We start from the raw sequence: 12995 nt of genomic DNA, 5'->3' as shown, positions 1-12995 counted from the left end.
GTCATTCCAAGATACACTCAGTTGAAGGCCTGCTCGAAGAGCCATGTTTTCAGGCCCCTACGAAAGGCCATCAAGGAGGGCGCCTGTCTAACTTCAGCAGGGAGGGTGTTCCACAGCCGGGGGGCCACCACCGAGAAGGCCCGCTCCCTCGTCCCCGCCAGGCGTGCCTGTGAGGCAGGCGGGACCGAGAGAAGGGCCTCCCCGGATGATCTCAAGACCCTCGTGGGCTCGTAGGCCGAGATGCGGTCTGCAAGGTATTTTGGGCCGGAACCGTTTAGGGGTTTGTAGGATAACACCAGCACCTTAAATTGGGCCCGGTAGCAAATCGGCAGCCAATGGAGCTGGGACAGCAGGGGCGTTGTGTGCTCTCTGCGTCCTGCTCCCGTTAACAACATGGCTGCCGCGCGCTGGACTAGTTGAAGCTTCCGGGCCGTCTTCAAGGGCAGCCCCATGTAGAGAGCGTTGCAGTAGTCGAGGCGGGATGTGACCAAAGCGTGTACCACCGTGGCCAAGTCAGACTTCCCAAGATACGGGCGCAGCTGGCGCACGAGCCTGAGCTGTGCAAATGCTCCCCTGGTCACCGCTGAAACCTGGGGCTCCAGGCTCAGCGATGAGTCCAGGGTCACACCCAAGCTGCGAACCTGTGCCTTCAAGGGGAGTGCGACCCCGTCCAGCACAGGCTGTAACCCTATACCCTGTTCGGCCTTGCGACTGACCAGGAGTACCTCTGTCTTGTCTGGATTTAGTTTCAGTTTGTTCGCCCTCATCCAGACCATTACAGCGGCCAGGCACCGGTTCAGGACTTCGACGGCCTCCTTAGTAGCAGGTGGGAAGGAGTGACAGAGTTGGACGTCATCTGCGTACAGGTGACACCGCACCCCGAAACTCCGGATGATCTCACCCAGCGGCTTCATGTAGATGTTAAACAGCAAGGGGGACAAGATGGAACCCTGAGGAACGCCACAGGTCAACGGCTGTGGCGTTGAACAGGAGTCCCCCAGTAACACCTTCTGAGTACGACCCTCCAGAAATGACCGGAGCCACTGCAGAGCAGTGCCCCCAAGACCCATCCCTGCAAGGCGCCCCAGAAGAATACCGTGGTCGACGGTATCGAAGGCCGCTGAGAGGTCCAGGAGCACCAACAGGGACACACTCCCCCTGTCTAGCTCCCGGCGCAGATCATCCACTAAGGCGACCAAGACCGTCTCGGTACCATGTCCCGGTCTGAAACCAGACTGTGCCGGATCCAGATAATCCGTGTCTCTCAAGAATACCTGGAGTTGTGAGGCCACCACGCTTTCCATTAACAAATTAATAGGAAAATTAAAAGAATTTTGGAACCTGTCAGGGTTTAAAATCAACAAGTAAAGCATGGTGGTGCTGACTAATAATATGAAGATGATAGATCTAACAGAATGGATAGAGAAATTGTTCATAAAATTGAGAAAAGGATGAAATATTTGCATAGCACAATGACAAAATACAAAATCTATGCTTTTTGAAAATGGGCTAAAATGTGGAATTAAATTAGAAAGGATTTGCAGAAATGGGAGAAATGAAATCTGTCTGTGTTAGGGAAATTAAAAGAGATAAAATGAATTTGTTACCTAGACTGTTGTTTTTATTTCAGATGATACTGGTGTTGACGAAAGATTTACCACTTAAATCAAGGCAGATTTATCTAAGTTTATTTGGCAAAGGAAAAAATGACAGGAGTGAAATTTAAATATTGCAAGATGCAAATCAACAAGGGGGGGTTGAGTTTACAAAATTTGAAAATACATTTTGTCACCTGTTATTTGGTTTAGTTGAAAGAATGGAAGTTGCTAAGAAATAAAAGATTACTAGAGTCAGAAGATTATGCCCTAAGGATATACGGTTTAATAAACATTATATGAGATGTGCTTTACTGGGATTATGGAACAGATATCAAGCCAGGCTGTATCAGAAAATGACTTAAGGGGTTTCAGAACAAGACACTTTTGGTAGAAGAGAAACAACATGAAAAGAAAAAGACTTAAAATATCAAGATATTGGAGGACTATTGAGGAAACTATATAATGAAAGCAAAAGTGCAGTTGTTGATGGTTACGGTTTTCAAAGGTTCTCTTACAATTCAAAAAGTTTAAAATGAGCAAAATATTTTTGAACAAAATATATCAGTTTGAATTTACAGTTATGTAAAGGTAAAGGTTTCCCTTTCACATTAAGTCTAGTGGTGTCTGATTCGGGGGGGGGGGGGGGAGGTGTTCATCTCCTCTGAGCCGGCGTTGTCCTTAGATGCCTTCAAGGTCATGTGGTCAGCATGACTGCATGGAGCGCCTTTACCTTCCCGCAAAAGCGGCACGTATTGATCTACTCACATTTGTATATTTTCAAACTGCTAGGTTGGCAGGAGCTGAGTATAACAGCAGGAGCTCACCCCGCTCCCCAGATTTGAACCGCCAACCTTTCGGTCAGCAAGTTCAGCAGCTCAGCGATTTAACTCACTGCACCACCGGGGGCTCCTTGCAGTTATGTACAGGGTGAGGCAGCATAACTTCCTTTTTTAAAATGTGCCCCATTCAGTCGTTTGAAGACGTAGCGGAGCACTAGTGGTCTCGTTCGAGAGGCGGGAGTATAAAGTTTTGTCCTGACACAGTTCAGTTGCCATCATGCATTGGAACAGTGAGGAGCGTGCTTTTGCCGTTGAGGCCTACTTTTCAAGCAGATTTGGAGTGATCGGCCTGCTCTCCAGATTGTGATTTTTTTCTATGGGTTTTTTTTTAAATCCCATGTTTATGTGAACCGTCCAAGGACCCTACAAGATTTGAAGACCAACATCCAGGATGAAATTGCCAACGTAACGCCTACTATGCTGGCAAGAGTCATGACAAACGCCAGATATCGGTTTTCTCAGTGTATGGAGAATGGGGGACATCACCTACCTAATTTGATCTTCAAAACTATGTAAAACGAAACTTTAGGTATGCGCCTACATTATAAAAAAATTAATTCTGATTCATACAATGGGTTTTATTAAGTTTTGAAAAAAGGAAGTGATGCTGCCTCACCCTGTACAAATGCATAAATCCTTTCTTTAAAATTTGACATTGAAGAAGAGCAATAAAATAAAATGGGCTCCGGATTTTGGAAATTAAATACAAATGGAAGAACGGGACGAAATGTAGTCAGAGGATTTAAAACTTACATTATAATCTATGAGAATTTTTATAAGATGTTGTGGCCTCCAGGATGTATGGAAATACGAACAACAAGTAGAAAGGCTTGACTTGAGAAAAGGTGAAGATGTACTGGGTGCAAACACATACAGTATATCGATGCAGAAAATATTAAAGATCAACATACACTTCATATTTGATATATGTTATGCCTTTTTTCATACAGTCTGTATAACTCAAATGCTTTCTTATGATTGGTTGTAAATATTAGGTTACAGATAGGTTCATGTACCATCTATATAAAGTTCTGTTTCAATAATCTAGTTAGGGCAGTAAAAGATCTTCTGGACAAGAAAATCTTGTTATAGTTTCCAACTTTTCATGATGAAAAATAAATGGTAATATGCCCATGTCCTTTTAATGTGCAGATGGTGGTTGAAGGAGGACAGGAACCGACAACTGAGCCTCCTACCAAAGGGCGATGCCTTCGCAGGACTGTCAGTGTTCCTTCGGAGGGTCAATTTCCTGACTATCCACCAGAGGGGGCTGCTAAGCTTGGTAAGTTGTACCAGAACCCGCGGGGCTACTTTCTCTAAGATAACATTCCTTGTCCAAGAGTTTACATCCGACAGGTCTGCAATATTTTGTCTGATCAGATAGCCTTTTACGTTATTTCCATTAAGGCCCTTTAGCAATGACATTGTCAAGGAATGCTGGACCGCTCAACAGCTTTGAAGTACTTAGATTCATTTGAATGGGTGTGTTTTCTGTTTCATTCCCAGCTAGGGGGAAGTTTTATAGCATTGAGACAACTGTGTACTTTTGAGGTTACTGAGCAACCCTGGAATTTATAGCCATTGATCCCAGTGTGTGTGAATAGCGCGGTATTGTTTTAAGGCTGTTTAAAGGGCTCCTACTCCTTGTTTGAACTGCTTGCTTAGTTATGATTTTATCTTCACGAGTCTCCTAAATTATTGGCCTGTGCAAGAGTTAGGCTGTTGTTTGCAAGGACAAACAGGGTTCCTGAATGAGCTAGATTATCTAGATTCATTTCAATCTAGCTTAGGGACAAACACAGCTTTTCTTACTGTGGTATATAAAGTACATGGGTAACTAGAGGCAGGGAGTATATCCTTTTATTTCTTCTGGATGTCTCAGTGGCTTTCAGCACCACCAACCATGGTATCCTTCTGGGTCACCATCTGGGATGAGACTTGGGAGCACTGGTCTGTAGGGGTTGTGGTTTTTGCAGGCCTGTACTCAATGTGGTGCTGGGATATGCCCAGGCATGTAGCCGAGGGGCGGGGGGCTTGGGGGGCTTCAGCCCCCCCCCCCCCCGAAATTCTCATGGTGTTCCGCGAGAAGGCCTTACTAGTATATTATTTAAACTGTTATGTTTATTCATATCATGATCTGATCACCATGCTCAATATATCCCATATGCATGGGGGTATTGGGGTAACGATACAAAAGGTTTGCTAGGGTAGACCCTCTTTCGCTCAGACTCAGCCCCCCCCCCCCCCCCCCCCCCCCCCCGGAATCAAACTCAGCTCTCCCCGAAACAAAATCCTGGCTACGGGCCTGGATATGCCTCTTTAATACCCTGACATTGGCTTGTGCTGTCACTCAGGACTTGGTTCTGTCCCCCATGATGATGACTAATACTTTCATTAAATTCTTGGGAGAGGTCACCCGCAATTTGGGGGGTTTAGTGTCACAGTTCCATCTTGTCTCCTATGACATCAGAGCCCTTCCCCAGCAACAATATAATAGTATATAAGATTAATATTATGAATGATGTATTAGCACTATGCTAATAATATAGTATGTTTTATGTACATATTACTCATATTACTTGTAAGCCACTCTGAGTCCCCTTTGGGGTGAGAAGGGCGGCATATAAATGTCGTAAATAAATAAATAAATATTTTAATAGCTCCCTGTTGTATCTTTCCTTTCCATCTGATTCCAGGGAAGCTCTCTCTGTGTTAAACCAGGGTTTATTGTCACTAATGGACTAGATGAGGGTGAACAACCTGAAATTTGGATTTCTGTGAGGTTTTTGGGCTGTATGGCCATGTTCCAGTAACATTCTGAAGAGAATCTGAAGATGCCAGCCACAGATGCAGGCAAAACGTCAGGAGAAAATGCTGCTGGAACATGGCCATACAGACTGAAAACCACACAACACCCCAGTACCTCCGGCCATGAAAGCCTTTGACAGCCAAGGTGGAAGAAAGAACCCTTGTCTGTTTGAAGCAAGTGCGAGTGTTGCAGTTAGCCAACTTGATTAACATTGAGTAGCCTTGCATCTGTAAAATTAATCTGTTAGGATATTTGCATATAGGTAGCCTGGCTGTGTTGCCTGGAGGCATCCTTTTTTTGAGAGGTGTCAACTGGTACTTGGTTGTTAGCTGTCTGGAATTACCATGTTTCTGGATGTTGCTCTTTATTTACTGGTGTTTTTTTAAATACTGCTAACCAGATTTTGTTAATTTTCATTGTTTTGTTCTTTCTGTTGAAATTGTCCATGTTCTTGTGGATTTCAATGGTTTCTCTGCGTGGTCAGACATAATGGTTGTCAAGAGTCATCCAGCATTTCTGTGTTCTCAAATAATATGCTGTGTCCAGGTTGGTTCATCAAGTGCTCTGCTACGGCTGACTTTTCTAGATGTAGTAGTCTGCAGTGCCTTTCATGATTTGTATTTGGGCACTGTGTTTGGTGGTCCCTGTGTAGACTTGTCCATAGCAGCACAGTATACAATAGGCTTCTACAGTGGTTCAAAGATCCCTCTTGTCTTCTGCTGAATGTAGCATTTGTTGAATTTTCTTAGTGGGTCTGTAGGTTGTGTTTCGTTACCAGCTTCCCTATGCGGCCAGTGGTTCTTTTGATGTATGGTAAGAACTCTTTTCCTCCAGACTAAGCACAATGCTTTTAAACTGTCCAGATTTCAACTGCTGCCTTTCAGTGGGACAATTCCGGAACGAAGTCTGTAAACTGAATGTGTAGCAAATGTGAAGTTCCCTTTTTTATGGCATGTACTGTGTTTTATATATTTTTTGCTATGTATATGCCAATAAAGGCTTATTGGATTGGATTGGAACTCTTTTCCTCAAGGTAGATCTTTGTCTTTACTCTCGTGGCTTTTTAAACATCTTAAACTTTTTAAACTTGTTTAAACAGAAGCTGGATAGCCATCTTTCAGGAGTGTTTTTATTTCTGTACAGCAGAGGATTGGACTTGATGTTCTTTGTGTTCACTCCAAATCTGTGATCCTAAGGGGAAGAAATGAACTTGCGAAAAAGATTGTTCTTGAGTTTGTTTGACAGGAAGCTGCTTGCTACTAAACAATCCAATAAATCAAGCATGGCACTTTGGCCATTCCTGCTCTAAGAAAGAGTGAGTGACTCCACGTGCGTCTTAATAATGTGAATCCTCCGCAAATAATCTGTCTCTTTTTTATCTCACCCGAGTTTTAATTAGTTTTAGTTAGTCTCTCTGTTAATCATTACATGTAGCCCGCCCATTGTCATTGTGATTGCGTCTATTGTTATTTTATATTGTTATGTATTTACATGTTTTATTTTATTATGATGTTCCTGTTTACTGTTTGTGTTTTCGGTTGTGTTTTGGTTTTGTTGTTCAGGCTTGGCCTCATGTAAGCCGCTCCAAGTCCCCACTGGGGAGATGGTGGTGGGGTATAAATAAAGATTATTATTATTATTATTATTATTAATAATAATAATAATAATAATAATAATTTCAGTGGGAGGGAAGCTCTCCTGAAATGACAGAGCCATTCATGATTTCATGTGGATTGTGCAATGCATCTGAATGCCACCTGTACATCAGGTATCACTGGAGTACAGGTTTAGTAGCACTATGATAGTGCAAGGGCGGATAGAGTTGAAAAAATATCTGGAATAGGATGGTAACATGGATTAAGACTTTCATTAAATCACAGGTTTTCCCCCCATTAGTTTTGTTTCATTTTTAATTATTGTATATGCTCATGTATCATTCAAGGGCAGGTTTGGCAGCCAAAATCATGGATTTTGGTTTGACCCATGGAAAATCAAGGTCATTCTGCAAAAAGGAGAAAAAAAGTAATGGCAATTCAGGGGACTATCAGGCCCTAACCACCACGGTCATCTCCTTATCAAAGCATTCAAAAAGGCCACAAGCAGTGCCACAGCAGAAAGAGTAGAGGGAGCTGTTGCTTCTTTTAAGGATGGACTGAGCTCTTGCCTTTTGCCACTGTGCTCTAAGAACGAGGTGTCTCCTTTTTGATCGCATTGACCTGTGGATAAGTCAACCCAAGTTTTTTGTTTTGTTTTGTTCTTTTTACTAAAAGTTCTACATTTACACCTTTCAAGCACTGAGAATCTCATTTCTTGAAAGTCATGCTCTGAAGTGAACTGCATACTTACCTGACTCTTTAAAAATATAATGCAAGTTGATTTTGTGAAGGAGAGCACTGGACATGACTGAACAGAAAAGAGAGAACAGATGGCAGCCAGCAGCATGTGTTTCCAGCAGTCCAGGCAACAGCTGCCCCCAAAATAGCTTTGGAATGGACACCAAATGCTGGAAAGTACAAGAGGATAGATAAAATAGCCAGAACAGAAACCCCAGGGTAAAGCTTTTCCTGCCACCTCCCCAAATCTGTTCACACAAATTCATGCACACATGCAAATAGATACAATCTGACTTGACTTCATATGCAAACATTGTTTATGAAAGATGTACCTATTGATCAGATATTATCTATATAAATAAAAATGTAATGTTCGTTTGTGGGATTGACATAACTCAAAAACCACTGGACCAATTGACACCAAATTTGGACACAATACACCTATCAGGCCAACAAGTGACAATCTATATAAATAAAAATTGAATGTTCATTTGTGGGATTAACATAACTCAAAAATCACTGGACGAATTGACACCAAATTTGGACACAATACATCTATCAGGCTAACGAGTGACCATCACTCATAAAAACACTGAAAAACATAGCAGAAGAGGTTTAAAAAGCCAAAAATCAAAAATTACAACTCATGCGCAAAACCACACAAACACACACATACACACATATGCAAACACACATATACACAAATATATACACACGCAAAACACATATACACAGACTGGTCCACAGCAACGCGTGGCAGGAGATGGCTAGTCACTCATAAAAACACAGCAGAAGAGACTAAAAAAGCTAAAAAACAAAAAGTACATTGCAATGCATACGCAAAGCCACATATATATACACAAACACAATAAACACATATATACACACACAAAACACATATACACAGACTGGGCTACAGCTACACGTGGCAGGGGATGGCTAGTCTTGATTAAATTAGCTTGTGATTTACAATTGACACACTGTTTCTTAGCGCCTTAAGAGTTGAGGGTTTATTTCTCTTCTTAGCTACAAAGATTTATCTTGAAGCCAGCATTATTTAGATTCTACATAGTTCAATATGGTGTTTAAAGCCATGTAGCAAATGTATACTTTCAGCCCCATCCTGAATACATAACTGAGAAAGTTATCAAATTCCAAATAGTTTTGGATTTGGGCTTCTGTGAGTTTTTCGGGCTGTATGGCCATGTTCCAGTAGCATTCTCTCTTGATGTTTTGCCTGCATCTGTGGCTGGCATCCTCAGAGGTCTGTTGGAAATGAGGCCAGTGGAATGTGTGTGTGTGTGTATCTATAGCTATATCTATCTGAAATATCCAAGGTGGGAGAACCCATGTCTGTTTGAATCAAGTGTGAATGTTGCTATTAGCATTGAGTAGCCTTGCAGCTACAAGGTCAATCTGACTGTTGTTGTTTGCCTGGAGGCATCATTTGTTTAACTGGCACTTGATCAACTGCTATCTGGAATTCCCCTGGTTTTGTGTGGTGTTTATTAGTATTTACTGTCTTGATTCTGGTGTTTTTAATACTGGTAGCCAGGTTTTGTTCATTTTCATGGTTTCCTCCTTTCTGTTGAAATTGTCCACATGCTTGTGGATTTCAATGGCTTCTCTGTGTAGTCCAACATGATGTTTGTCAGAGTGGTCCAGCATTTCTGTGTTCTCAATAATATTCTGTGCCCAGATTGGTTCCTCGAGTGCTCTGCTATAGCTGACTTCTCTATTAAATTAGTCTGCAGTGCGTTTCATGTTCTTTGATTCAAGTCTGGGCGCTGCATTTGGTGGTCTCTATGTAGCCTTATCCATAGGTGCGGAATATATGATAGACTCCTGCAGTGGTTAGAGCAGGGGTCCTCAAACTTTTTAAACCGGGAGCCAATTCACTGTCCCTCAAACCGTTGGAGGGCCGGACTATAGTTTTTTTTAAAAAAAAACATCAATAAAAAAATTCCTATGCACATTGCACATATCTTATTTTGCTGTGTGGAAGGGCCCTTAGAGGGGGTTCTTTCTAGCCCTCTTTAGGCAGTAATTCCAGGAGCAGAGAATGGGAAATCTTCCTATTTCTAGTCTGAACAAAATCTGGCTACCAGTATTAAAAAAAACTCTAAAATTATAACTGTAAATAAAGAACAACACTCAAACACAGGGGAACTCCAGACAAGAAACAATCAGGGCCAGCTAATCACCTCTCAACAAAGGATTCTCCCTAAAAACTGTCAGGCTATGAAATGGTAATCAAGGTGGCCAATTGAAACATTCATACCTACCTCCAACAGACAAGAGTTCTTTCTCCCACCCTGGATCTTCCACAATTTTCCTAGTTAAAGGTTTTCCTCTGACATGAAGTCCAGTCGTGTCTGACTCTGAGGTGTGGTGCTCATCTGCATTTCTAAGTGGAAGAGCCAGCGTTGTCCGTAGACACCTCCAAGGTCATGTAGCCGGCATGACTGCATGGAGCGCCGGGGCAGCCTCCCTTGGCTGGCTCATGCTGCCCATTGGGCTTGACGGATAGCGTGAGCCTGCCAAGGGAGGAGCAGCCCTGCGCAGCCTATTTGTGCGTAAAGCACATCACGCGTAAACAGCTGCCCTTGGCTGGCTCATGCTATCCATCAGGCCCGATGGGCAGCGTGAGGCAGCCAAGGGAGGGGCGCTGTGGGGGGGGCACTCCTCCTCCGCGGGCCAGATATGTGCCCTTGGCGGGCTGGAAGTGGCCCACAGGCCGTAGTTTGGGGACCCCTGGGTTAGCGGATCCAGTTTATCCTTTGCTAATTGTAGCATTTGTTGAGTTTTCTTGGTGGATCTGTAGATTGTTTGTAGGTTATGTTTCTTCGTCAGTTTCCCTAGGCAGTCAGAGGTTTGCTTGATTATGGTAAGAACAATTTTCCGCTACACTAGGGTTTCCCAAACTTTGCTCTTCTAGGTATTTTGGACTTCAACTCCTAGAAATCCCAGCCAGTTTACCAGCTGAAGTCCAAAACACCTGGAGGACCAAAGGTTGGGAACCACTGCTCTAGTGGATCTTTGTCTTTACTCTTGTGGCTTCGTCTTGGTCTTGCAGCTCTTTTGATGTCTGTTTTAAATTTACCAATTCTAAGATAGTGCTGTCTTATATACGTTCCCTTTTTTAATGAAATGTTTTTTAAAGGAATAATAAATTGCAAATAGGATCCTGGTATCTATGTTCTTGTGCAGCTGTTCCTCATTATTTTAGTTACATTTCTAACATCAAGGGAAAGGATACGATGATATATATGGTGGTAACCCATACATTTCACTGACCCTTAACCCGAAGTTGTTCTATATTGTGTCATTGTTTCCCACCCATTTGGAAATATTATTTTGGTTTTATAAACTTTCTCTTTTTATAGCGGGGTTGGTTTGCATTTATTGAAGAACATGAACTGCTTTGAATGTCTTAAAATACAAAATATGCTGTAAAATAATCCAAATAAATAGTACCTTCCAACTCAGTAATTTTTATACTAGAACAATAACAAATCTGCCTTCTAGGGAATCCACTAAGACTGGATCTTCATTGCCTTGTATTATTTGGCAGTGTAGACTCATATAATCCAGTTGAAATCAGATAATCTGGGGTCAGATCCTGGAATATAGGGCAGTGTAGATCCAGCCTTAGAAATCAGACTTTTGAAGGAATTCCCAAATGCTTCACTTCTCGTTTATTTTTCACATTCTTTATTTCCATCGCCAACATAAGAAGCCTTTCATGAGGCTCATATAGCCTGTGACTTGGAAAGTAAGCCCTGGAGTAAGAATAAAATCATCCCTTCATATTAGATATTCAGTACTTATATTTTTAAAAATCCTTAGAGTTTTAGCGATGCATGTGTTTTATTTTCCCAGAATTCATTAAAAGTACAGTTTTGAAGGATGGGAGCTGTTCAGGCAAACCTCTCCCTAATCAGGGTGTCAGTTGCTAAGAAATATTGTACCGTAGTGAAGCCATAATTAGTAACAGCGTAGCCTGCCTCACATTCTCCCTCTAATTAGAAAGAAGACAAACAAAGGTTCTGGGATTCCCCTGTGTTTTGGAAAGCTGTAATTGTTGCAAATGAGGGAGAACCAGACCCAAGATGAGACCTTAGGAAGAGAAATTAATGATTCTAGCCTGCTGAAGGAGTTTACCTTTTCTTCATCCTTGTGTATGCCAGAATTCATTCTTGATTCATTGGGGATTAGCAGCTCTTGCTGGAGGCAAGGGGAGTGAGAACACGCAATGCGAATCTTCTGCTCAACATTTTCAAGTATATTAAGATTTATTAACCCAACCCATACCACAGCAGAACATCCTACTAACTCTGCTTTTTCAATAGCTGGCTGTCAAATACTCCTAGAACATGGTATGCCACGTAGTTTTGTTTCTCTGTGACTTTTATGCTTTTCTCATTAGGGTTAGCAAAGTATATTGTAATTTTTGACTCCATTGCTGTTGTAGTACAGCGTGATAGTAATGTTACTACTACTGGTAGAAGGGAGAAAAGGGCTGCGCAGGTGTTGGAGGAGCAGCAGCAGCAGCGAAAGCGGATTAGAGATATCTTCATGGCCCCAACTGATTCCGAATCCTTTGAGGCAGGCCCGTAGCCAGGATTTCGATTTGGGGGGGGGCTGAGTTTTTTCGGGGGGGGGGGGCTGAGTTTCGGGGGGGTGAGTTTCGGGGGGGGGCTGAGTCTGAGTGAAAGAGGGTCTACCCTAGCAAACCTTTTGTATCATTACCCCAATACCCCCATGCATATGGGGTATATTGAGTATGGTAATCAGATCATGATATGAATGAACATAACAGTTTAAATAATGCACCAGTAAGGCCTTTTCGCGAACCACCATGAGAATTTCGGGGGGGGGGGGGCTGAAGCCCCTCAAGCCCCCCCCCCCCCCCCCCCCCGGCTACATGCCTGCTTTGAGGGTTTCTCAGACTGCGAAATGGGGGAAGGAGAGGAAAGCAGGGGAATCAAGCGGGCTACTCATGAACAGGAATCTGAGGAGATTCAAAGGAAGCGTATCCGTGATATACTTAGCACTCCAACAGAGGATGAAAACATTATGGGTTTTGAAAGGAGTGATGGGTCTGAGGGTGACATGGGGGAGGAGGATGATCTTGACTGGACCCATGTACAGGAGATTAGGGATATCTGTACCCAACCTACCTCCAGTGATAACTTTGAGGGGTTTACAGAAGAGTAGCAATCTGGGAACACTTGGCAAGTTCTAAATCTTGGCAGACGCTGGCAATGGTGGAGAGATGGGAGGCTGGGTTCAGCTGCAGGGAATGGGGCAGCTGAGAGTGATGATGAAAGGGTGGGGAGCAGCTCATCTTCTGATGAGGAACTTTAGGATATAAGTTGATTGGGTTTCAATGGGTCTTTGCAGAAGGGAAAGT

General features: G+C 42.8%; 1 protein-coding gene across 4 annotated transcripts in view; it reads left to right on the top strand.

The window, feature by feature from the left end:
- RASAL2 (RAS protein activator like 2) overlaps positions 1–12995 on the top strand; it is a 298400-nt gene that overhangs the window by 124575 nt on the left and 160830 nt on the right. For all 4 annotated transcript variants that reach the window (XM_060774420.2, XM_060774417.2, XM_060774418.2 and 1 more), the window contains exon 3: positions 3590–3719. In XM_060774420.2, coding sequence (XP_060630403.2) covers positions 3590–3719 — 130 coding nt within the window. The remainder of the gene's footprint in view (positions 1–3589; positions 3720–12995) is intronic.

The sequence above is a fragment of the Anolis sagrei genome, chromosome 4 (genome assembly GCF_037176765.1).
Source record: "Anolis sagrei isolate rAnoSag1 chromosome 4, rAnoSag1.mat, whole genome shotgun sequence".
In the NCBI taxonomy this organism is placed as follows: domain Eukaryota; kingdom Metazoa; phylum Chordata; class Lepidosauria; order Squamata; family Dactyloidae; genus Anolis; species Anolis sagrei.
This window is presented reverse-complemented; position numbering and strand designations above follow the sequence as displayed.